General features: G+C 44.3%; 1 protein-coding gene across 3 annotated transcripts in view; it reads left to right on the forward strand.

The window, feature by feature from the left end:
* Positions 1-27409, forward strand: part of TMEM150C (transmembrane protein 150C) — a 68477-nt gene that overhangs the window by 30680 nt on the left and 10388 nt on the right. For all 3 annotated transcript variants that reach the window (XM_082726525.1, XM_082726523.1, XM_082726524.1), the window contains exons 2-5: positions 22086-22175; positions 23019-23072; positions 23190-23222; positions 23726-23793. In XM_082726525.1, coding sequence (XP_082582651.1) covers positions 22096-22175; positions 23019-23072; positions 23190-23222; positions 23726-23793 — 235 coding nt within the window. In that variant the 5' untranslated portion in view covers positions 22086-22095. The remainder of the gene's footprint in view (positions 1-22085; positions 22176-23018; positions 23073-23189; positions 23223-23725; positions 23794-27409) is intronic.

Here is a 27409-nt window from a genome sequence, read left to right on the forward strand (position 1 = left end):
AAAAAAAGATTTTTAATTCATTAAGACAGAAAGAGAGAGCAAGAGACAAGCAGGGAGGGAGAGAGCAGCAGACTCCTGATGAGCAGGAGCCTGATGCGGGATTTGATCCCAGGACCCTGGGATCATGACCTGAGCCAAAGGCGTACGCTTAACGCGGAGCCACCCAGGCACCCCAGAACTGGTGGGTTTCTTAGCCATTCTTCATGGCCCAGTGTCAGTGTTACTTGACCTCATGTGCAGAACCCTCCCAGGCCTCTCAGACAGAAGGAATGACTTTCTCCTGTGTCTGCCCGTAGTACTTTATTCCTGCGTTTCCGTCGCACTTGGCTCATTACGGTTCCTGAACAGTCTCCCCACTCCCTGGGTTATAAGGTCTAGGGTTATTGTTGCTCTTTGTATTTTCCAGCACCTGGCCTGGTGCCTGGCAGGAAGGAGAGCTGTGTCATAGTGTCACAAATTACTTTCATGTCTTCTGCGTCCATGACCCCTTTTCACTCTCTGTCTTTCCCTTCCTGGATCTTGGCTTCTGGGTGTGAATAAATCATCCGCATGAGATCTTGCCATCCAAAAGGATTGTTTTCACTTGATTCAAGGCTTCAACCCCTTCGTATCTATCACTTACGGCTCAAAGAGAGAAGCAAAACCACGAATGGAGATATATATATATATATATATATATGATTGATTATAGGGATTTAAATTTTTTTTTAAATATCAATTTGTCAAAGAGAGAGAGAGAGAGCACAAGCAGGGGGAGCAGCAGGCTCCCCGCTGAGCAAGGAGCCTAGTGCAGGACTCAATCCCAGGACTCTGGGATCATGACCTGAACTGAAGGCAGAAACTTGACCCACAGAGCCGCGCAGGTGCCCCAGGGATGTGAGTCAAACACGGCTGCAGAACTGGTTAAACCGTGCAGAACTGTTGTCTTCCCTTCCGTGCGGGAGCATGAAGTTCCCTGGGCAGACACTGGGCAGGACAGATGCATGAGTGGGGATGTGGGGGAACGTGAAGGAAGACTGAGTCCCGTGAGCACACGGTGGGACTCGTGAGCAAGAACTGGAACCCACGAGGACAGATGGGGACCGAGTCTGTTCTCCTGGCGCCAACCTTGGTGAAGCAGATGTCCCACCGGAGAAGCCGGTGCCTCTGTCATGGAGCAAACACACTCCTGCCCCAGGAGCTGGAGAAGCTGAAGGGGGGGTTCTGGACAGAGGGGAGCCGCAGCAGACCCACAGCGGCCCCGCAGCAAGGAGGGCGTCGGCAGACGGACAACCCTGTGTGGGAGCCACAGGAGAACCCGCCCCAGCATTCCAACATAAAGGCAGAAAGGCTCTGCGCATCTAAAATCCTAAGATAAAGCCTGGTTTTGTTTTTTCCTTAAATGGCTCCTCTTCACTTTCACCTCCGGATCTCTTGTGAGCAGATCTCTTGTGGCCCACTCTTAACCAGAAACCTATGGGGAAGGAAATTCTGGAGAACTTAACAAAGTCAACACAATATCCGTGTGTGATTCGGAAATAACTGAGGTTTATTCTGTGAACTGAAAAATCTGAAATATGGGCAATATTTTATCCCCCCAAAAACCATTGTGCGGTGGTGGTGAGGGAAAAACCCTTCGTAGATTGGATGGCAATGGAACTGGTTCTAGGAAGATGGTTAAGAATTCCCTGGTGGGGGGCGCCTGGGTAGCTGGGTCGTTAAGCCTCCGCTTTCAGCTCAGGTTATGATCTCAGGTCCTGGGATCAAGTCCCGCATCGGGTTCTCTGTTCAGTGGGGAGTCTGCTTCTCCCTCACTCCTCCTCTTTGTTCTCTCTCTCTCAAACAAATGAATAAAATCTTTAAAAAAAAAAAAAAAAAAAAAAGAATTCCATGGGGGAAAGCTAAGACATCCCACAGGAGACAAGTCATGATGTGCAATATTAGACTCTCAGTCGCCAGTCAAAGGCACAATTATGTGAGTATATTGTCTTTCCTGAGGTGAGACAGACCCGAGCAAGATTATCAGTAAATTTCAGAGCAAAGCCATCTAAATTTAATTAATTAGAACATCATGCATTACAGTTCATTGAGTTTTTTTAGTAAGTGGTGAGTGTAATAAAGGGTAATAGCGTTTAGTAGAACCATAGTGGCCAAGAGCTGGGACTCAGCCACTTCTAGCTGTGTGACCTTGAGCAAGATGTTAAACCTTTGTCAACCTTTGTGTTCTCATTTGTGAATTGGCAGTAGGAACGGTCTGTCCCTCACAGAGTTCTTACGAGGACTTGCGAATTCATAGAAAGTACTCAGCAGAATATTAGAGGCATCGCATATTAACTGTGGCCAATATCCTATCATCATCGTTGTGGTTGCTATTATTTTATCATTGACCTAGGAAATACTTCCCAGGCCAGTTGATTTCCAGAGTCTCCGTAATACCTTTGTCCGCTCAAAGTGACAGGCCAGTGTAGCAGATGGGCCAGTGTGGACTGTTGGAAGAAATTTGCTTTAGTTATTAGTAATGTAATTAGTTATTGTAATATCTTTGTAATGTAACTAGTTGCTATAATATATCTGTAATGTGACTAGTTGTAGTATAACCTTAGTTGCAATCCGCTTCTCAGCCCCAGCCCCAAAATGCATTCCTGCACTTCCCTGTAAAACTTCTCTTTTCCTTTGTCTACGAAATGGGCTTTGTGGCTTTTCTGCATCCCCTGCCCTACCAGCCCTGGGGCCAGGATGGTTTTAGAACCGGGGTGTGATGGCTGGAGACAGGCATCCTGCGGGTCCGTGATGTGGGCCTCTGTGGTCTTCGCAGGAATGAGAGGAAAAGCAGACTGATGTCCACCGCAGCCATGGGTGTCATTTTATAACCATAAACAGGAGCTGGCAAGCATTAATCTATCTGCCCAAGAGAGAGAGAACCGGGTATCTCTTTATCTTTGTTCAACAATTAAAAACAAAGAATGGAATATTGTCCTTTAATTAAAGAGCTATTCTAACCTCTTTATCCTGATTATCATTGAGTTTCCATAAACCTTTGTCTGCTGTGAATCTGCAGTCTCATTTTCTCTCCCCCATCTTAATTAGGTTTTCTGGTTTCTGGCCATTTTAACTGGAGAAAAATCACTGAAGTGTAATTTGGAAGTGATAGCCCCTTCTGGTTTTGTTACCCAAGTCCAGTATTGATCGGATCCCCAGAATGTACTTTCATTTACATCCCTCTCTTTTGGAACAAAATCTATGAATCGTATCAACACAGGGATTTTTTCTCCTTTATTGAGCCCAAACTGACATTACTCCAAATAAAAAATTCCCTCGTTGGAAATGGATTAAAGGATTTCTATTCATTGAAAGATGCGTCCTGCAGGTCCCACGTCGGCTAGGAATGAAATGCATCAAGCATTCTTTCTGCTTTTGCCTCCAGAACCCTGAAGTATTTCTTGAATTTGTCTTTTTCATGATCTTTCAACAGCTTCTGCTTTGGTCCAGGATGCAGGTCTCTCTCTCCAGGAACATAGCAGTACCTCTCACTCCCCACCCCCCAGCCCCCACCCCCACCCCCGAATATTTCTGTACTGCAACCACAATGAAATCCGCTTCCTGGGTAAAATAGGTTCAAGACCGCATCTGAGGCTTTGTTCAAGCTCTCCCTCTGCCCAGAATGCCCTTTGAAGCTTTGTTTGCTGGTGAATTCTGTCAAGACTATTTTAAATGTCACCTCCTCCTTTAATCTCTTCCCAGCTCCCCCAGCTGGGATTAAACAGGCCTTATTCTGGGCTGGGTAGAGCTTGCTGGTATTGCAAAAACTGTTACATTTGCATTTGTAATTATTTCATTGTGTCTGTCTTCAAGATGCCCTTTGAGACGGGGGTGGGGAGCGAATCCTTGCCTTTCTCATTGAACCTAAACCACTGGCTCCCCAGTGCACTAGCTGAGGCTGGGAGGCACTTGGTAAATACTTGCTGAATGAATGTAAATACAATCTTGTTTGTTTCGATGGGCATATAAATAAGAAAGAAAGACATAATAAAGACGACAATTACTTGGATATTTTTCTCAAGAAACTAGAGAAAGCTGCAAGTAACTTGTTTGCAATTTAAAAGAAATGGGCTATTCATTCACATTTGGAGGATGAAATTCTGGGCTCCCAGGACACACTTCTCTCTCAAAATGAAGTGCTAGTGCCACCTAAATGGACAATGAATGCTTTGGGGAAAGAAAAAACCTTTTTTAAAAATTTTCCTTGTTGTCCCTCAAAAAGAAAATCAAAGAGTAAAATGGTTCTTCTGAGAAAATCATAGCTTGTGTCATCTAATTTTGAGTTAGAGTTAGTCATGGTTTAGTTATTGTGTTTCAATAAAGCAAGTCATTTTGACCCAACACACTTTCCCCTCTCATTCTCTTAACATCATCTAGAATGCTTCGTGACCGCATAGTTGGCTATCTGGATGGCCTGTGGAGACAGTGCCCAGTTTGATTCTGTGCGTTAAGATGCCAAAATTTCTTTGTCCCCCAAATCAATGTAAAGCACCTCTTTATCTTTGTAAATTTATCATTTAGTACTCATCTGGAAGTGTACTCGTGAGTGCCCGTGACCTCTACTGATTGCCAGAATACGTTCTGGGGTGTTTTGTTGGAGCTTCCTCCCATCATGGCCGCCCTCGCGGTCTCTCCACATTATCTCACCGCGGGCAGCTGTGGATTTTGGTGAGGGAACAAGGACAGGGCACACCCTGGCTAGCTCACTATTCCCACCAGGAGAACTCCCAAGGAGAAGTGTGACTAGAACGTGGCAGTTCTTCCTGCGGCCCCCTCGCCTCTACTTCCCACGTCTTTCTGTTTCTGAAGAATTCCATAAACATATAGTGAATTTAATCCTCCCAAAGCACTGTCTTCTCCTTATTGCTCTATAAAGGGATGCCCACCCCCCCACCCCTTTACCCAAGAATGTATTTCCTTTCAAACCCCTTCCCAAGCAAGGGTGGTGGGCTCCATACAGCCTGGCTGCAGACCCCTCCCCAGTCTTGCCTCCCACCTCAGGTCTCCTCAACCAAACGCCCCTCCCATCAGCCACACTGCCCCACCAACTCTTCCCCACAAATACTTTGTACTCCCTCTTCCAGCAGTTTCTCTGCTAATAGCCTGTTGTTCCCTCTCAGTATGTTGGGATTCTACTCATCATCCGAGGCGCAGCTCCAACTCCACCCTCTCCACAGACCCTGTCCTAACCCCCATAGTCAATTAATCAGTCTGCTGTAGTATACACATCTTTGTTTTCAGTGTACACACAGCAGTAATCAGATTGCTCCTTATACCATAATTATTTGTGTCCCCATTTATGTTCCCTTGAGCCAAAGTCCCTGCTTTCGTTTTACTCTTTCAAGTCTTGTATTTCCCATTTCCAAGCACAGCGTCTTTCATTCACTCTTGACCAGACATTCACTGACACCCGACTATGGGCCAGGCCTTCTTCTACACACTGGGGATGAAGCAGGAAACAGAAGATGAAATGTCTTCTCTCATAGAGCTTATATTTAGTGAAAGAAGGTCTGATATAGAATAAATTGATACAATACAGTACGCGGTGCCATGGAGAATAAGGAAGCAGACCGGAGCAGGGGTTCAGGAGGTGAGGGGTAAGGGTGATTTAAATCGGCTTTCAGGGAAGCCCTCCCCAGAAGGTACCATCTTGGTGAAGATTTGTGGGGGTGAGGGGAGTCAAGTGCATTTGTAGGGGCAGCTCAGGGAGGTGTCGGGGATATCCAAGGGCCGCGTGGAGGCCAGAGTGGCAGGAGCCCGGTGGGGAGGTAGTGGGCCAGGTCAGAGCAGCGGCCCCTTGGAGGTGGGGGCCTGGGTGTTTACCCTTGGCAGGTGTTGAGCTGAAGAAGTCCATGATCTGATCTGTGTTTCAGAAAGCTACCCCTGGCTGCTGTGGTGAGACAGAGCCAGGATCCGGATCGTTTCTAGATCAGGTTTTGCAGGCACGTTGAATGTGGGTGTTTGAGAAACTGAGGTGTGTAAGGTGACCCTGAGGCTTCTGGTCTGAGAAACAGGAAGGATGGAGTGGCTGGTAATGGAGAAGTAGAGACTGCAGGATTATGGGACCGAGATCGAAAGGACATCTGCGTCCACTGTCACCTAAAGAGGCTCACAGTTCATTAAGTACAAGATTTCACACGTGCGTGACAGGGGGAGGCTTGGAGGATGGACGTTGTAACTGTCAGCAGCTCACTTTTTCCACATGGCATTGCTGGGGGCTTACGCTTCCCATTTCCTAACTCTTAATTCCACATGCGTGCGATCCCCAAGTGCAGGTGGTCTGAGGGCAGCACGATGTGGGAGACATGCCCGGGCCTCGGCGTGCGTAGGAAGAGTGCAGAGCAGCTGCGGGAGGGTGATGGGACCCCGGGAGTGCCCACGTCCCACACCTGGCTCGCAGCTTTTCACATTTCTTCCTTCACTCCCCAGAAAGTCCAGCCCTTGGAGGCCACCTCACAACGACAACCAGAACAGAAATGCATTCACAGTGGAGTTAAAGTAACGTTAATTATTTGCTTAGGAAATTCCTTTCTTGTCAGTAACTCCATTCAGAAAACCATATTATAAGGGCCCCCCAGGTGGCTCAGTTGGTTAAGCGTCAGCTCCGGCTCAGGTCATGATCTCTGGGTCCTGGAATTAAGCCCTGAGTCGCTCAAATAAATAAATAAATAAATAAAATCTTAAAAAAGAAAAGAAAACCATATTATAGGCCTATAGATGACTTGGTAGATAGGGATTTGCAAGAGAGGATATTTCTGTCAAACAAGACTAGTTTGGAATCAAAGCACCCCACCCCCCAAGTCCAGCACTACTCAGACACACTAGGAATTCTAATGGTTCAATGTCCTCAGTCAGCAAATCCACCCGTAATTCACACAAGCAAGGACAGTTCACCATGTTAAGGGGAGTACAGCGGATCTGAGAATGTGCCTACCATGCTCTCAACTCGTTCTCTACAGAAAGAGAACAGGCTATTTCCTGATGAGCTCTCTCTCAAAACGGTTGTCCCGGTGCGTCCTTTGCAAGGGGACGAACGACAGCAGGGCTGCTACAGGGGCATTAGAGGTACCAGAGCTGGGAGGGAGAAGCAGCACACGCAGGGGGCCTGTCCTGAGAGGTGGACGGGTGTTCACTGTTCTGCAGCCAGGCCGCCAGACCACAGCAGAGAGAGACGGTTGCTCCAGGTCGGGTGAAGGGAAGAGGGAGGAACTTGGGAGAGAATGCATGTGTGTCTCAGGGGTGGTTGCCCCACCCCCAATCTTGTCCCCTCCATTCTGGGGAACAACTCTGGCGGGAGAGCGGGAGGGCTTCAGCCTTCATGGGGAGGTAGAGCTGGCATTTGAGCCGCGAAAAGGGACAGTGGGAGAACGGTATCCTGAACGGGTGACTCAAGTTCAAGGCCACAGTTGCCTTGGTCTGGTGATGGGACACCCGAGGGCCGCCAAGAGGCACACCAGCCTCTTGTTACGGAGAACTGAGAAACATGCCAGTCCTGGGGCACCTGGGTGGCTCAGTCGGTTAAGCATCTGCCTTCAGCTCAGGTCATGATCCCAGGGTCCTGGGATCAAGTTCTGCATTGGGGCTCCCTGCTCTTGAGGGAGGCGGCTTCTCCCTCTGCCCCTCCCCGCTGCTCATGCTCGCTCTTTCTCTCTCTTGCACGCTCTCTCAAATAAATAAAATCCTAAAAAAAGAAATTTAAAAATTAAATTAAAAAAATATATAGAAACATGCCATTCCTCCTAGCAGCATGCTTATAAGTCGTTGTTGGGTTGAGGGGTTGAGGAAGACCGAGAAGGTTGATAATTTATGAGGTCTGCTGCGGGGGCTTTCTGGACAGGAACTGTACAAAATGAGAAACTTATTAGATCACCTTGTACAAGGTGTGTGGCGGGCAGCCCGGCTGTGGAAGAACGAGCATGAGGCACTTAAGCACGTCTTCTGAGGCCCTGGATTCTGTGGTTCTCGCTGTGGGGATGCAGGGGTTCTGAGTGTTTGGGGGAGTTGGGGTTCTGAGTTGTTGATTCATTCTTCTGGCCGTGGAAAGGACACAAGGTGATGTACAACCTTCAGCACTGGTCTGAGCCCCTCAAAGAAACCTCCGCTCCCACCTCTTTCATGTGGTTTTTCTCTTTCCAAAGAAAAGTCACCAGGGTGATTTCTAAGAGACAGCTGGGAGGATTTTTGTACAACGTCATACCCTGCTTCACCGACAGAACATTAAAAGCCTAGCCTAGATTCTCTTTCCAGTTTCTCACCAAATTCCCAAGTCGTTACCGTTAAACTGGAGTAAATCTGTAGTTCTTCTTGTTTCTCTTGGATCGCAGATGGGTCGGGCATCAGTGAGATTAGGACAGCTACTCACAATAATACTGAGTGCTTGCTCTATGCTTACCGAAGAGCCTTACATGCATGAACTCCCTTAATCCTCGTGGCAGCCCGAGGAGACTGGTACTATTATGATCCCATTCCATAGATGAGAAAACTGAGGTTTAGGGAGGTTAAGCGATTTGCACATCACCCCCCCCCACCCCGCCATTCAGTGGCAGAGCCTGGACTTGAGACCAGAGAATCTGGATCCAGGACACGTGTTCATGGTCCTGGCTGTGGAGATGGGATGAATTCTCATCAGGGCCATCACCTTTGGTGTAAGGCATCCACCATGCAGCTGCCCGTCTGCTGGCCCAGGACATCCAAGTTCAGGGTTTGGGCTTTGACGGCCAGGTGCAGCAGCCTAGCCTTTCTCAGCCTGTGTTCTCCCCCTACCAGGTAAGATTCTGCCGGAGTTTCCTCCTCAGCGTCCTCATTTCTTGAACTTCGTGGACCGTGGGGATTTCTCATTTGCTCTGGTTTGTTTCGTGTTTGGTTGTTTCTCTTCCCGGAACCAGGCCTGAGAGGCGGTGTCTGAGCACAGCAGGCGGGAGGCAGCATCCTGCCCAGGCACTGTTTGTCTTGGCACGTGGAGCCGGGACTCTGAGTCAGAAGAGGTTGCCCTGATGCTCTTCGAAGCTGCGGGTTAGCGACTGCAGGCACAAGGATTTCATTTTCAATTAGCTGTGGCCAGACGGCTCTACCGAGTTGTGTTTGTGTTTCCCCTTAGGGATAGGAAGGCATATGAAGCAACTGCATATGGTGGAGGTTCTAGAAAAGGTTCTTCAGAGCTGCTGAATCAGGCATGTCAAGAGTAAACACCTCATTGTCATCTATCAAATAAAATTAATATTTCCTACCCTTTTTTTAGACCTCCCAGGATACCGTGAGTCATTGTCGAATTCCCAATCTATAAAACGCAGCTAACTCTTTGCAGGGAAGCTGTGGGTATTTATAAAACCTTTGTAAAAGTTATGTGTGTAAAGGTTAGTCGCTACTAAGGAAGGAAGCCATTCCCTGGCCTTGATTCTTCCGCGTCCTTAAAGAAACCACCTAGTTGCTTGGAACATCTGATCCAGCAGAGCAGAAATCTGTGAAATTACTGTTGCCTAAGAATGGAGCTCATGGACAGAGTGACTTTGTCATTTCTGTGTCGAAGAGTGTGAGGAATTGGACAAGCTGCCTGGCCTGTAAACAGAGCATGTGAATGCGGTTAGAGTGTCTGAGTGTCAGCTAGAAGAAAAGACTCAGCTGTTACAACAGGAAACCCGACAATAATGGGGCTTAAAAATGAAGGTGTTTTTTTGTCGTGTTAGAGTCCAGGGTGACAGCCCCTGTCACCGGAGGAGGAGAGGTTCACGAGAACCAGGCCAGGCTCAGCACAGCTGCTTGCTTCCGCTCGTTGCCATCTCCGCTCGTGGGAAGACTGTTTGAGAGCTGTGTGTGCCGGGCCAGGAAGGTCCCATGGCAGGAGTTTAGTTCCATGGTGACTTCACAGCCCGGAGGGGTTTGGGCAGGCAAAGGCCTAGCTAGCCGTTCTTGGAACATGGAAGAAAGGCCCAAGAACGGGTTGTCTTTTTTTTTTTTTTAAGATTTTATTTATTCATTTGAGAGAGACAATGAGGGAGAGAGCACAAGCAGGGAGGAGAGGGAGAAGCAGGCTCCCCCACACTGAGCGGGGAGCCAGACCTGGGACTCAATCCCAGGACCCTGGGACCACAACCCGAGCTAAAGGCAGATGCTCAACCTACTGACCACCCAGGCACCCTGAGAATGGGTCTTCATAGACATGGACAGCTAACAGCCCAGGCACAGTCGGTCCCTCTGGCCACCAGGTTCACTGAACACCCTGTTTCCAACTTGTGGAACACTCTCTTCATCCCAAGCGAGACAAGCGAAACGCGTCCATGAATGCACCCCCTGCGAGCTCTCAGTCTCTGGGTAATGCACAGTCCTTCCACCAGGCTTGGATGTGGTTTCTAATGGTCTGGCCACCTGTGAACCGGAAGGCACGTGACCTCCCCTCTACACTCATACTCACACTCCTTGCGCAGTGGTAGAGCAGGGGTAGAAACCACAATTAAGGAGAAAGAAATGCACACAGCAGTCCCCGGCTAGAATTCCAGAGTGGGCAACGGGAGGGCTCCTTACCGTGCCAGAGAAGGTCCCCCATGAGACCCTGATTCTGCCTTTTCAAGAGGACTCCCCTCGTTCAGGGCTCTCCGTGTGTCCCTCAGCCCTGCCCTTGGACGGGCGTCGCCCTATACTCTTTAGCGGAACCTGAAGTGGGTGTTGGGATCTGCCCCCCTCGGTGGCCGCCCAGCTTTCGCAGCGCACGGCCTGCCGGTGCAAATCTGGAGAACTGAGCGCACCGCTGTCACGAGGTTTTATTGGCTGCCGTACCTTCACCAAAGCCACAATTCCCTCGGAAACTCCGCTGGCTCCTGATCGGTTAATTCCCAGACAGTTCACATACCAGCAATCTCTCCCCAAGTTCTGTCCAGGTCGTGGCTCTCAAGCCTGCTCCATCTCTCTGCTTCCACGCTCGCCTCTCTTGCCTCTGCTCTCACCCTAGGCTTGTGTCTTTCTTATCGTTCATACTAAGAACAAGAACAGCTAATTCGCACTAATACACAGGCTCTTTCCAGTCGTTTCTCATAAAGTTAGAAGTGATCTGCTTTCCAAGTCAGACTATCAGGGGACAGTTTTATTTCTTTAAGAATCAAAAAACTTTGTTGACGCAGACCAGATTTTAAAAAACACTTTCCCTGTATCTATTTCTTTTAACCATGGTAAAATATCGTAACACTGAAGTTACCATTTTAACCAATGTAATTATGTGATTCAGTGGCATTAAGTACATTCCCACTGCTTTGCAACCCTCACCACTGCCCATCTCCAGAACTCTGTTCCCATTAAACATGAACTCCCCGTTCCCCCTTTCTCCTCAGTCCCTGGCAAGCCATTCTACTTCCTGTCTCTGTGAATCTGACCACCCTAGAAGTGCCCTTAAACTGCAATCATACACATGCGTCCTGCCATCACTGGCTTGTTTAATTTACTGTGAGATCCTCGAGGGCCATCCGTGTTGTAGCCCGGGTCAGAATGTCCATCTTCTTTAAGGCTGAGTAATATTCCGTTGTATGTACGTATCCCACGTTTTGTTTATCCCTTTCCCCATTGATGGGCATTTAGGCTGCTTCCTCCTTTTGGCTCTTGTGAAAAATGCTGCTGGGAACACAGATAGGCAAATATCTCCTCAAGTCTCTGCCTTCACAGCCGGAAACGGAAGTCCTGGATCGTATGTTAATACCTAGTTTAATGTTTTCAGGACCCTTTACGCTGTTTCTCACAGCAGCTGCACTGTTTTCTCTTCCCAGCAATGGTCACAAGGGTTCCAATTTCTCTACATCTCTGCCAACACTTGCTATTTTCCAGGACTTTTTGGGGCGGGGGGTTGATAATACACATCCTGATGGGTGTCTTTTTCTTTTCCTTTTTTTAAGATTTACTTATTTTTAAGTCATCTCTCTACCCATCATGGGCATTGAGCCCACAACCCTGTGATCAAGAGTCACATGCTCCACTGACAGAGCCAGCCAGGTGCCCCTTCCCAATCTTTGTCATCACTCCATTGGTGAAGTGTTTGTCAATTTTAGACATTATAATGATTGATCCCTAAATGCTTCGGTATGTGTCTCTAGGAAGTAGAAACACATACATCCTATATGATACAATGCTATTACCACAGGATGCTAAGTGTTATCATATGAACACTCCCATTCCACTGGAGAAAAGTTACAAATAGGGTCACGCTTACTTGAAAGGGAGGCTGCTAATGAGGCTGTAGTTGGGCACCACTTGCCTGATTTTAATGGAAGAAGGAAGAATGGATTCTGGTACTTTACCAAGCTACAGCAACAGTGCAATAAAGGCTTCCCTGATTCGCATCACAAGAATTTGGGTGGCTGGTTTCTGGGAGTTTGGTGCAGTGTCTCAGTGATGTTATCAAGGAGTCTGTTCTTTCCGTCTTCTGCTCTGCCACCCTCAGTCTGTTGTCTTTGGATCCTCCTGTTTGTTGTCTCATGATTCCATGACAACCAACATGGCACTGGGTACCAAGTTTTCACAACAGCATCCCAAGTGGGAGAGGAGAAGAGTGGAAGAAGCTTCCCATTACCAGGGATGCAAGCCCTTCTCATTTGCTCTTCAGCAAGTAGACCTCCCCTTGACTCTCACTGGCCATGTTCAAGGGGTCTGGAAAGATACTCATCGTGGGAACAGGATAGCTATGATTGGCTTAGACCAGTAATGACTTAGACCAGTTAGGGCTGGAGCCATTGCAGTCCTAAATAAAGCTGGATACTGTCAGGTAAGAAAAAGAAGGGAAATGACTGGTAGGTTGGCAATAAATCTGCCACATGAGCAACATTTTAAAGTATTGTTAAAGATATAAATGGATATAAAGATATAAATGATGCCTGGTTGGCTCAGTTGTTAAGCATCTGCCTTCGGCTTAGGTCATGATCCCAGGGTTCTGGGATCAAACCACGCCATCAGGCTCCCTGCTCAGCAGGAAACCTGTTTCTCCTTCTCCCACTCCCCCTGCTTGTGTTCCCTTTCAAGCTATCTATCAATTAAAAATATAATCTTTTGGGGAAGAAAAGATCATATAAATGGACTCTGGGGAGGATCTTGGCTTAGAAATTCTAAGAAGATATCAAATTGAAAACCTGGGAGGAGGGGCCTCTTTCTGGGATTATTCCATGAATGGTGTGGGGACAGTGTCTACCATCTGTTTCTGAGAGAAAGAGTTCGTTGGGCCACTTGCATGAGAGGATCCCTACAGTGATCTGCTTCTAGATCTTCTAGACTGCTTCTAGAAATCGAGAGCGCACTGGGGATAAACCAGTCACCATGGTTCTACTTAGAAATCATCATGTTATTTAGAGATGTAATATTTTATGGAAATCTTTTACTAATTAATATATCATCTTTTGCCAGTGCTCATAAAAATTATTTGGTGGCAAAATTTGACCTCATTGATTGAACAAAATTGCTCACATCCGATTAAAGAAAGTCATATAGGGCACTGGGGTGGCTCAGTGGGTTAAGCCTCTGCCTTCTGCTCAGGTCATGATCTCAGGGTCCTGGGATTGAGCCCCGCATCGGGCTCTCTGCTCAGTGGGGAGCCTGCTTTGCCCTCTCTCTCTGCCTGCCTCTCTCCCTACTTGTGATCTCTCTCTCTCTGTCAAATAAAATAAAGTTTAAAAAAAAAAAAAGAAGTATATTTTAGGGTGACACCAGGTCACTCAAATTATGCTTTCCCAAACTTAGGATTCATGAAAGCAAAATTTTTACTGTCAGCATAATGAGCTGGTTGTACTGCAGTTTTATATCTGAGAGCCTGTAAACATTTTAGCAAAACAAAACAAGGAGTCCCTGTTATTACCCCTTATTATTGTAAATTAATTACGAAATAACACAAGCCTTCCACGCTGGCCCACGACACGAACCAGGAAATAGCTTAAGATTCCCAGAACGTTAAAAAAAAAAAAAAAATCAAGGATGCTCACAGACACTGTGACAATCCCAGTTTTTAGTGGGTGACTCGCTAATCTTTCCTGTTCCATTCCAGCTGGCCCTGAGAGGAAAAAAAAAAAAATTGCTTTGGCAGGGAGCTCATTCCTGATAAATCATAAAATAAAAAACAAAAACAGATAACTGAAGATTCCAAACATCACTCGCAGTGGAATATAGTTAACACTGAAAAGCCATCAAATGCTAGGCAGTTACCAGTGCTTTCAGTGTACTTCCAACCATTTTAAAAACCCTCTGAGTAGGTACCATTATTTTTCCCACTTGACTGATGAAGAAACTGAGGCACAGTGAGAGCTCAACAGCCAGGCTCACACAACAGTGCAGAGCTGAAATTCAAAGTCATGGTCGTCTGAGCTGGAGCTCCCTCCTCACCATGACCCTAGCCTGTGAGATATTCTTCCAATTCATAACAGGCACATCGTCTCCAGTCCCCAAAGTATTATCTTAACTTTGAGGACATTTTATTGTAAGCAGTTTCTCACCAGTAAAGTTGTAAAATCTGTAAATGAAGATGACCTAGTGGGCTTTATTTTTCTGTTTGTAGGTTGGCGGAGGTTTACCATTGCTGCTAGAATAGGTGTGTCTTCAGGGATCATCACTGGGAACAGTATGCTATATTCTTGACTTCCCAAGCTTCATGAGGTTATACTGCAAGAACCATCTGTTTGGAAATTTGATTAATTATATGACCTCAATTTTATCAAGACCCCTTTTTCGAGTCCATTAAAGTAGTTGGAGTCCTAGGTGCTGGGGTAAAGTGTGCTTAAACTAACACTTTGTTGGGGCACCTGGGTGGCTCAGATGGTTAGCATCTGCCTTGGGCTCGGGTCGTGGTCCCAGGGTCCTGGGATTGAGTCCCAACATCAGGCTCCTTACTCAGCGGGGAGCCTGCTTCTCCTTCTGCCTGCCGTGGCCCTGCTTGTGTTCTCTCTCTCTCTCTGACAAATACATAAATAACATCTTTTTTTTATTAAAGATTTTATTTATTTATTTATTTGACAGAGATCACAAGCAGGCAGAGAGGCAGGCAGAGAGAGAGGAGGAAGCAGGCTCCCCACTGAACAGAGAGCCCGATGCGGGGCTCGATCCCAGGACCCTGAGATCATGACCTGAGCGGAAGGCAGAGGCTTTAACCCACTGGGCCACCCAGGCATCCCATAAATAAAATCTTAAAAAAAAATTTAACACTCTGTTTGCTTCCATGAGATTGTAAGTTTTAAAATGGCCAGGTCTTCTCTTGATGCTTCATAGCTAGAAAACTTATAGAAGAACCTAAGTGTCACCAGCAGGAGCCACCACAAATGTTTGCTACAGGTCAGGTTCTCTCTGAGGAAAAATGAAAGCTTCAGGAGAGCAGGGGCCAGGTCAGCATTTTCAGCCTTTGACTCTGTGCTGACGAGTCTCCACAACGCAGTCTCACTTGTGCCACAGATGGGGTGAAAGAAAGTGAAGATAACTCAAACTTTGGGAATATTTATTGCAAGAAAAGGACACAAAATAGACATGTACAGAGAGTACAGAGAGCTCGTATTGGCTCTCTAGGAGGATCTGACCATCTGGATAACAGCTTTGCAACTCATTTGGATAAATGATACCATTTGGAGGAGAGCCTTCCAAACCAAATCTAAATGCCAGAACCCCTTCAGGAAGGTTTGTGCAATTTGGGCTCTTTGCCTCAGACAGTTTCCTCAGTCAGAAACGCTTTGGGTGCCATTGTTTCAGATTTAATTTACCATTTGGGACATGGGAACAATTTTAAGTTTCTTTAAGGTATAATTAGAAGATTAGTATCAATGGAGTAAATATTACACAGAATTAAAAAAAGAAGTATAATTCAGTATAATTCAGAATGCAAAGATAAAAGTATCTTAGGAGTATGGAGTACTCCTTCCCCACTCCCCCTCTTTTCCATAAAAAGGCAAGGAAAAATGTGCTGTCTTAGCTAGTAGGTACCATGTTGCTATAGCCCCAGGAAGAGCAGAATGTGTCCTTGCTAGGAAATATAAAGTTTGGGTGATACTTTCTAACGTGACTGGAAGTGATGGACCCGTTTATTTTAATGGTGTCTGGTCTGGGAGGGTAGAATAAAGAGAACCATCTCCGTTTCAACTCTTAATTCTCAGATAACACTGGGAAGCAGAAGAGTTAATTCAATACATCAATTCATTTATTCTTTGCAGAGGTACTTCCAGTCAAATATCTAAACTTACCAAGCCAGAACAGCTCAGAGAAGATTATGAAACCTCACCAAATCGATGTTACTTCCTGCTGCCTCCAGACTCCTCCTCCAGCAGGGAGAGCAGAGAATGCGTCGGTGTTGTTTCTACACTGCAGGTTTCTCTGGTCACATTATAAGCTGCGAATGGGCTAAAGGACAAATAGGTTATTCTGGAAGGAAAGAGAAAAGTATACATAACAGAGTCCTCTGCTGTGGTTAATACAGTCCCACCAGGGAGAGAGAAGGAAGTAACAGGACAAAGAAATGTCAGACGGGGCATTGATAGGTTAGCAACACCAGAAACAGTACCAAATAACTTAAAGATGGATAGGGATATGACATAGGGAAGGGAGACCTGCCCATCTTCATACGCGCGCGCGCACACACACACACACACACACACACACTTAACTGTTCTGTTAAGTTCATGCTTGTCCGTTGCCAAAAGAACGCGGCCTGGTAGGGTGTGTACTATGACCAAAGTATATGTTCTTCATTACAGGGTCTTCCTTTACTGTAGCAGAAAACTGACCTGGAGCATCACATATTTCCTGATCCTTGTCAAAGTGATTCACGAACTGTTTAGGGTCTAGCCCACTTCAGTAAGACAATAGAGATCTATAATTTAAAAAGACATAAGCATGGGGTGCCTGTGTGGTTCAGTTGAGGAAGCGTTGGACTCTTGACTTCAGCTCAGGTCATGAGATCAGGCCTCACATCTGCGTAAGAGTCTCTCTCCCTCTCCTCCTGCGCCTCTCCCCTCTCCCCAGCTCGCACTTTCAAGTAGATAGATGGATAGATACATATATACACACTTATATATATACATACACATAACCAGGGGTGCCTGGTTAGCTCAGTTAGTAGAGCATTAGTTAGTAGTGACTATTGATCTGGGGGTCATGAGTTCAAGCCCCACGTTGGGCATAAAGCTTACTTAAAAAAAAAAAAAAAGACATAAGCAGACCACAGATTTAAACGTAAAATTATAGATCTTTTAGGAAAAAATAGAAAATCATTGAAATCAAGGGGTAGGCAAATAATACTTGTCTTAGACTTGACATCAAAAGCACAGTTCATAAGAAAAATCTTGGTAAGTTGGATCTTCAATGAATTTAAACTTTAGTTGGGGGGAGGGGAGGACGCACCTGATTGGCATAGTCAGTAGAGCATGACACTCGATCTCCCCGGTGTGAGTTCAAGACCTACATTGGGCATAAAGCTTATTTGGAAAAAAAAAAAATTAAACTACCCTCTGCAAAAGACTGTGTTAAGTGCCAAGACTATTCAGTGGGGGAAAAGATAGTCTTTTAAACATTGTTCTGGATATGCAAATGAATTACATTACCTTGCACCATATGCAAAAATTAACCGAAAATGGATCAAAGACCTAAAAAGGAAGAGCTAAGGCTATAAAGCACCTTTAATAAAACAGGGGGGAGCCTCATTATGTTGGATTTGACAATGATTTCTTGGATAGAATATCAAAAGCATAGACAACAAATAAAAAAATACAGTGGACTTCATCAAACTTAAAAACTTTGGTGCATCGAAGGACACTATCAGCAGAGTGAAAAGGCAACTCACATCATAGGAGAAAAATGTGTAAATCATATACTTGACAAGGGATTAATATCCAAGGATTAACTAATATATTTATTAATATATAAAGAACCCCTACCACTCAATAATAGAAAAACCAAAAAACCCAATTTAAAAATATGCAAAAGACATGAGTAGACATTTCACCAAAGATCTGTACATGGCCAATAAGCACACGAAAAGACACTCAGCCTCACTGATTATTAGGGAAATACAAATCAAATGGCTACTAGTAAACAAACAGAAAATAACAAATATTGGTAAAAATGTGGAGAAATTAGAGCCTTTGTGTACTGCTAGTAGGAATGAAAAATGATACAACTACTCTGGAAAAAATTTGACAGATTCTTTAAAACTAAACATGCAGACGTTCCTGGGTGGCTCAGTGGGTTAAGCATCTGCCTTCAGCTCAGGTCATGATCTCAGGGTCCTGGGATCGAGTCCCGCATCGGGCTCTCTGCTCAGCGGGGAGCCTGCTTCCCCCTCTCCCTCTGCCCCTCCTCCCTATGCTCTCTGGCACATGTGCACACTTTCTCTCTCTCAAATAAATAAATAAGATCTTAAAAAAAAAAAAAAACCTACACATGCAATTATTACAACCCAGTACTTGGCAGTTGTGGGCATTTAATCCAGAGAAATAAAAATTTACATTGACACCAACTCCCATATGCTAATTTTCTATAGTTTCTTTATTTGCAATAACCAAAAACTTGAAACAACCCGATGTCCTGTAATAGATGAATAAATTTGTAGATGCATACCATAGAATGCTACCCAACGATAAAAGGTGCCAAACTATTGAGAAACACAAATCTTAGATGAATCTCCAGGGAATTATGTTGGGTGGAAAAAATTCAATCCTGAAGGTTTCATACTATATGATTCCATTTGTATGACATTTTGAAATGGTAAAATTTATAGACTGGAGACAGGATTCAGGAACTCTCTTTGAGCAATCAAAGAACTGCCAGGAACTTAGAAAGGAGGGTGAGGGGAAGGTGGGTGTGGTTATAAGAGCAAAAAAAGGAATTCTTGAGGTCATGTAACTCCTGTCATATTGGTTCCCCTTTTAGGAACAACTGTATGTTCTTTATTGGACTGCTATGGTGATCACACAAATCTACACAGGTGGCAAAATTGTATAAAACTAAATGCACACACCTAGCAAGGAATACATATAAAACTGGTGAAATCTGGATGAAGTCAAGAACTGTATCAGTGTCAGTATCTTGGTTGTTGATTATACTATGTTTGGACAGGATATTACCATTGGGGAAATAGAAAAATACAGAGGATCTCTGTGTATTACTTCTTAAAACAGTGTGTGAATTTGCCATTATCACCACCCCTGCGAGAATGGTGTAGCCGATGTAAAATTCAGAAGAAGCTCCACAGCAGTTTCATTGGAAACTAAAAATAAAACTATCCACAGACTTATTCTTTTTATCTCCCAAGGCATCCCTTTAAGAAACTGGCAATTTCTTCTATCATTAGGCAAGCAATACAGTATGGTTTTCCCAAAATTTGCCCTATGAGCATTAAATTATTAGGGGCGCCTAGATGGCTCACTCGGTTAAGCACCTGCCTTGGGCTCAGGTCATAATCCCAGGGTCCTGGGCTCCAGTCCCACATGGGGCTCCCTGCTTAGCAGGGAGCCTGCTTCTTCCTCTCTGTCTGCCTGCCTTTCCCCTGCTTGTGCTCTCTCTCTTCTCTCCCTCCAATAAATAAAAATCTTTAAAAATAAAAAAAAAGAAACAATAAAACAAAATAATTTAGGACAATAGCCATTAACCATCTGAGAACCTTTGACAATAAAATAAGAAGAGCAATGCATACTGAAAGATATCAAAGGATATCAGGAAGGATGTCTGCATTCCTCGAGAAAAGCAGGAGCCAGGAGAGGAAGATAGTATGAAGCTGTCCTGAGCCCTGCCTTGGTGGGAAAGTACCTCGGCCTAACATAGGCACTGATCTGCTTGGCACGGCTGCCATTTCCGGAGCATGTATTATGTGTGAAGTGCTTTACCTGCATCGTCATTAATCCTTAGCACAACCCTACCAAATACGAAGTTATCAGCATACTTACTAAGGCTTAAGAGATGAAACCCCAAGCCTGAGATCACACAAGTAGTGAGTGACAGAGGTGGATTCCGGCCAATGCACCACCACACCATTTCCATTCCACCATTCTGCTTCTCTTTAGAGGAGTTGAGCACATAGAACTACTACAGTTTGAGGCCAGGGCCTTAGAGTTCTCTCAACTCTCTTTTTTCTACTTTCCTGCTTCCACATTTTGATTGCTCAAAGAGAGTTTCTGAAATGGGAACCAATGTGAGTGTCTGTCCATTTGGCAGTCGTATTTCCCCTGTGTGTGAATGCGTTGGCACTGATTTATTCACTGGACTACTGTAAAAATGGTCAAGAGGCATGGGTTCCCTGCAGCCTGGTGATTTTCCGTGCACCGGAGCATTCTGTTACTACAGACGTAGAAGACACTGTGCTTGGGTTAACCTCCAGGGTACTGCCTCTCTTGTGAGGCCACAGTCTTCAATGTCCTCCCTCTTTTAAAACCCAGTCTTTATGAAGCAAGATGGGGAAATGGTGTTAGGTACGTAACTGGCCCAGACCCAGAGAGTTGATTACTGGCAACGTTAAGGTTGAGAACTAGGCCTCTGGACTCTTACTCTAGTGTAACCATTTCATCTGTGCTCACCCTGTCAGAGCAACTGATTGCAGGGCCAGATGTGGAAGAACTGGTTTATGTGCTCAGTCCGCATTCCCATTTTCTGTACTCCTGCTACATCTTTGGCTAATGATGAAATTATTTTTGTTAACAAAATTGATAGCTTTATTATAAGCCCATAGCTTTCTGGTCAGAAATAAATGAGGAGGCACTGACTAGCCACAGTGGGTGTGCTTCAAACGTTCATCCTCCTCCCACATTACATAAACTGTAGCCAGGCCCTGCTGGTTCCTACAACAGCTTCTCCATAGTGAAGAGACTATTACATAGAAGCAGTTGTATTCGTGAGATGTCCCCTCAGCTATTCCCACCTCCTGGTATGGTATGTGGCACAAGCAGGACGTCCATCCTTGTGGACTGGACTGGAGTAGACTGGATTAAATGGACTGAAAGCGGTTCTAACGTATTTCAACTCTCAGCTTCCGTCATTTATTTAACATCCATCCCACCCGGACAGCTGTGGAGAACACACCACAACTGATCACAGACACATTATTAGGTCCAGGTGTGTGTCCCCTCACCCAAAAGATCTACTTTATCAGGTAGGTCACTTCTGATAACCGAGACCTTCCTGACACTTTGTGGGTCACCACCTTCTAGGAAGGGTCATGTTAGTTCTCTGATCCAGGACTTGGGAGTGTCAGTGTGCAAAGGCAGATAGGGAGGTGCTCAAATACATGGCAGTGCTGGTTCAAACTTGTAAGCAGCTGGTGGTTCACTAGAAAACTCAAAATAATGAGCAGTGATAGCTCCTTAGAGATACCTACTAATTACATAACTCTTCTGGTTGGCAGGTCACCTGTGGAGGTCAGTTTCTCATAGACACTCCGGCGGCTTCTCTTTTTCACTTCCAACTTGTGGGGAATCTTTTTATGCATTTATTTTTGCTTTCAAATATAACATCCAAAATGCCTGACATCTGTTCTTGGTCCCCCCTTGTGTTCATTGGAGTTAGTCTGAAAGTATTCACAAAGCATTGTTTTCCCCAACATTCATCTTTAGAGTCTTCAGAGATAGCTGCTCAATATCATGTCATGAGAAAAGTTCAGATTTGCAAAGCATTTGTCATTTCTTCCTGACTGCTAATGTACTTAGTAAGCATCTGTTTCTAGCATTCTTGTCTACCAAGCTGTAGACATATGTACATGCCAGATCCACAGGGCCATAAATCCATAATTGTTAATAATCGCACGAAAAGTAGGTTGGAATAAGCCTTGGTTTCCTAGCCTTCTGTACGTCCTAACCTAAACCCTTTGTCCTTGCTTAAAAATACTGATGCTCCTCTCAGGATAACTGTGTTTGTGAGAAGTTTCCCATTTAGTTCTCATTAAGGCTCTGAAATATTTAAGCTAATGCTAGATAACAGTCATCCTTGTTACCTGCTCAAGGGATTTCCACAAGCATAAGTGGCAGTATTAGACTGATTTGGATCATGGTTTCATAAAATACACTTCTTTTAACTTCCTTCCCACCCGGAAAGGGTAAGGAATTTTTAATTTCTGCCTTAGTTATTAATGTCTGTTCATTTTATTTCAGTGGTACAGGCATGGATGGGAAGAAATGCAGTGTATGGATGTTTTTACCTCTTGTATTTACTTTGTTTACTTCAGCTGGATTATGGATAGTGTGAGTATTCTCTTAATTATTTAAGGACTCGGGTGCAGTGTAGATCAAAATGTCATTTTGATAGTGTAGGGCATAGCTATCTAAGTGTCTTTTAAATACTTTAAAATAATGTTTACTAATTCGACCTTGCTAAAGTCCCCATTTGCCTTCCCTTCTTCTATTACCCAAAGTAAATAGCAAGAGCGAGTAATAGATTACACCAAGCAGATAGTTGAAGAATACTGATTTTCTTTTGTGTTCCCGTGTTCTTTCAATAATGAACGTTCTATAAACTGGTGATAGGGAATTCATTATTTGCAAGATTTGCTTATTATTCCCACTTGCTAAAGATTCCATTCACAGTTCATTGCATCATTCAGTGTGACTGGGTTTGGTATGTTTATAAAATGGGTATCATTACATTTTAAGTCTCGGCTTATCACTAAAGGATGCCCACACTTGCTTATTTCAAGGCCAATTCCCTTCCAGCAAATTATTTTAGCTCCCTGCATTTCATTGAGAGAGGTGGACACACTCCTGAGAAATTAGACAATTTGAATTCTAATTTTATTTTATTTTTTAATTCTAATTTTAGGTTGCTCAAAGTTATTAGGTCTTATTTCTTTGTTTTCCAGTTTCCAGATTATAATGATTACCATCAATTTGGCAGGGTGTCTTGAAAACTCAAGAAACAGAAATAACAATCACATTTGAACTTTAAGGAGCTAAGTGATTTATAGGTAAACATGATAATAATGCATAGAAATAATGCATAAGATTTAATGTGGCTAGTCTAGTAAAACTGGGCAACAAATGAGTCTTTAAAATTTTGTTTTATAAACATTCCTTGTTCTTTCTTCACAGATACTTTATAGCTGTGGAAGATGACAAAATTTTCCCATTAAATTCAGCTGAAAGGTAAAGTCAGTCTCTGGGTAATTCATTGTTTATGAATGGATATAACAAAACTTCTGCCACTGGTGATTAAACTGTGCACAAATAACTATACTTTAATCCATGTTTCTGGTTTTCCAGGAAACCGGGTGTGAAGCACGCACCTTATATAAGGTAACTCAATAGCCCTTTGAATCTGTTGGATGCTAGAAGTTGGGAGAGTGATTTAGTTTGGGCTACTGGGTGGCTTACAAACAAAAATTTGTTTAAATTTAAATAAGTTTAAATTTAAATACATTTAAATAAATTTAAATTTAAATAAAATAAATTTATTTATATACAGCTTGGGTGGCTGGAGGTCGAATTTTAGGGCGCCAACAGTCAGGTCTTGATGACGGCCCTCTTCTGGGTTATAGATGGCCATCCTCCCACCGTGTCCGCCCACGGCAGAAAGGGGTCAAGGTAGCTCCCTGGGATCCTTTTTATAAGGGCACTAATCCCACTCGGAAGGGCTCTACCCTCATAACTTGAGTATCTCCCATAGTCCCTACCTCCTCATCACATCTCATTGAGGGTTGGGATCTTGACATATGAATTCTAAAGGGACAAAGGCGTTCAGCCCGTTGCGGGTGACAGGTTTTCATATGGCAATAATGAAACACGTCATCATTTTCAAGTATTGCAGGTGACGAGCCCCCAGCAAGCTGCGTGTTTAGTCAAGTCATGAACATGGCGGCCTTCCTAGGTAAGCAGAATGAAAAGAGGGCTTCATGTGCTTCGGTAGCTTTCTTTTTTTTATTTTAAATCCTTCCAAACATCAAAAGCATGGTGGGCTTAGCTGATAATTTGCTGTTGTATCACGTCAGTTATGCTAACACTGGCTTTTTGTTTCGAGGGTCTTTTTCTTATACTTTCGTGTTCACCCTGCTTACCTTACACCTTCTCTTCCCCTTATCATCTTTATCATTTCAATGTATTCTTGACATTATATCTTTTGTCACATGAAATACTTTAAGACTGTCATAAAATTCCCGCATGAGAATGTAGTGTCCTATAATACCTTTGCATTAAAAAGAATGCAGTATGTATTTCTTCACTGGCAAGGATGCCAAATGCATAGGCTTTGTGATAAATATTGACATGTGGAGACACTGTCTTTAAATCCCCAGGCCGACATGAACATGGGTGACACTGTCTCCTGTACATATATACACATACCAGGATGGCAAACAGAGATGCAGGTTAAAAAAAAAAAGAAGAAATCTTTGGTACTCAGGTCTGGTCCCCGTTCCCTACTTTCCCTTCCGGGTCCAAGACCATCATTTCACATCCTGTCCCCTTTGTTCTGTGAGTGTTTCCTTCCGAGGATCAAGGGAACCAGCCATCATCTCTGTCCCTTTCCACTTCCCCCTTGTATACCTTCTCCCCAAGACCAGTCTCCTCAGTGTCTTTCAGAGGGTCAGCTAATATCATTATTGGCATGTTGTAGGGGATGGGCCAGTGACAGCTAAATTTTTCAACAACAGTTCTCTGGAAATAGTTCTTTTGGATGGTGAGAATTTCAGCCTTGGTAGCACCTGTCCCCCAAAGAGATGACCTGTTATTCTATGTAGAACGCCATCCCCCAAAAATCCTACTCATTCTTAAGATATTTTTTAATGTTTGCTGTTGGAAAAGGAAAGACCTATAGAAATTACTGGAAAATCAAGGGAGATGGTTCGTCCAAGAGGCAACACGGGCACAATCTTAGTTTAGAAGGCTCAAAACATGAGAAACATGGAGAATGTACCGGAGGCCCAAAATGCTTCTCCTGAACCTGTCGAGTTCGATGAGAAGCAAAATGGGGGACTTGGCTACAGTTACTAAAGTTCCTCTCTGGAGCTAACTCTGTGTGGGTCAAAACCTTTCACCACCCAGGTGTCCCCAGAACATAGCCCATTTGCCTGAGCAGGAAGTCTTCTGGAAGGCATGGACTGCCAGGCCACCACTAAGGAGGAGGTCAGATACAACCCTCATGTCGAAGCTGCTGAGTCTGGAAGAAGCTCTCCTCGTCATGCCCTTGGTAGGCAGGATTTTCACGTCCTGGCTATTCCCCAGTTCTGGAAAAGGTAGTAGTTGCTGCAGCTGATGCACACCTGGGCACCAGTTCCAGTCCCGGCCTATCAGGTTTTGTCTTCCCTGCCGTCAGCCTCAGCTACCACGAGGTTTAATTCTCACTTTTTTCCCCTCCTCTTGACACCAAGGCCTGAATGACTGCTAAGGAGCTATGTGCATTTAAGAGAACACAAAGGCCAGAGAGAGAGAGAGATTTCTTGAATCCCAGGGTCAGGCACCTTTCCCAGTTTGCCTGTAGTCATACCACGTAGGCCTGAAGGTCGGAACCTACTCATCATATGAGCTTCCCCACGGGGCGCAGTAATAACAATAATTAATAGCAGTCATCCATATTCCAGGCACAATGCTAAGTGCTTCGCAAATACCACCTCATCTACTCACAAGACACAGGAGACTGTCCTTATTAAAAAGCTGTCACAAGCTGTTTGTCCTCCATTTGGGCTTTAAAGACACCAATGAACATGCTGGAAGCCACATATTGCTTCCTTCACGTTCTGAAGACAATATGATATTTCCCCATAGTCTTTAGTGTGTACTCTTCAAAATGCCAATTTGCACAGCTCACAAATGTATCCAGTTATAAAGCTTATGATTAACTAATTAGAAAAGCATTTCCAAAAACAAAGTAATGAAAACCAGCTCCCCTCTTCCAGATGACATTTGTCATCATCTGATCCGCTGGTCCTCCCATTCCAGCAAGAGACACTTAGGCCTTTACTAGCTCTTGCTCTGAAGTGTTCTTTACTATCTTCTGTCATTTTCAGTGCCATCTGGTAGACACAAACTGATGAAGATTAGTGTACAGTGGGAGGAAACTAACAATTATTTATCAACTCTGGGAGTGAAAAAGAATCCATTTACTAATGATTCCTGCTCAAAGTGGAGGAGGCTTTTGTCTCCCCAGGCCAGTCCCTGCTAGACCTCAGACTGTTATTGTAGACAGCATTACTAGCTTTAAGGAATAACCTGGACTGCCTATAAGTCACTGCTTTTTGGCAGCCATCTAGAATTACAAATGAGTCAGTGTAGCATTTATTAAAATCAGCTAGCTAGCAAAGATCTTCTATCTTTTTAATGTACTAATCAATGACCCAACTCAATTATTTTCTTTATGCAATTAGTTATGCACTTTGTCCCTAATCCACATTTTTATTCCCCACCCCGGGGGCAGGTGGGGGAGGAGACCTAAGACAAATTTCTTGAAAGGAACAATCTTTTCTGTCTTTTGTGAGGATAAAGCTGATAGCTGGATGATTTCAGTCACCTAACAGCAGCTGCTCCCCCACCTCAACTAAAACACATTGATTGCCATGTTCTACTGCAGTCATAAATAGGAATTATTGATGCATAAACAATAAAACTAAACAAATGAAAAAAGCATCTGGCCAGGCACCAGTTTAGTACTTCGAGGAAGAGCTGCTATTTTGGGTTTCAGGTTTAAAAGCCCAACCAGGAGTGCCTGGCTGGCTTAGTCGGTGGAGTGTGGGACTCTTGACCTGAGGGTTGTGAGTTCAAGCCCCAGGGGTGCGTGGAGCCCACTTCAAAAGCAAATAAATAAATAAAAATAAAGCTCCAGTCAGCCTCACAGTAAGAAATTTAGTAAAGAAAATAAGCAATTATTCTACTTTCTGTGTTCTTTTAAAATAGATAATAGGGGATACTTATATAGCAAAGGACTATTCCAAATACCATAAACAACAAAAGGGTAAGTTTTAACAATCTTTTCTAAAACTGTTAATCTAAAAATTTCTTTTAGAGATTTTATTTATTTGACAGAGAAAGAGAGAGAGAGAGCACCAGCAGGGGGAATGGGAGAGGGAGAAGCAAACTCCCCGCTGAGCAGGGAGCCCAATTCGGGGCTTGCTCCCAGGACCCTGGGATCATGACCTGAGCCGAAGGCAGACACTTAACCAACTGAGCCACCCAGGTGCCCCTAAAATCTAAATTTTTTAATGGAACTAAAAGACATATCTTCTGATCAGAACATTAATGTAGTATAAAATTGGTCAGCACATATAAAGACAGCTTTGAAATCATCCCACTACCCCGAAGTCTTTTTCAAGCATGTATATTTAAATCACTACTTGGTTGAAAAGGACTTTGTAACCAATAATCTGAATCTGCCTCCATTAAACCTGCTAATAAAACTGTTAAAAGGACCAGAAGCTTATAATCTCCACCTTAAAACTTCAATTAGAATCTTTTTTTTTTTTTTTTCAGTGTAGTCCCTATGATCAGCATGAGGC

Source organism: Mustela nivalis (assembly GCF_964662115.1).
Source record: "Mustela nivalis genome assembly, chromosome: 4".
Classification (NCBI taxonomy): domain Eukaryota; kingdom Metazoa; phylum Chordata; class Mammalia; order Carnivora; family Mustelidae; genus Mustela; species Mustela nivalis.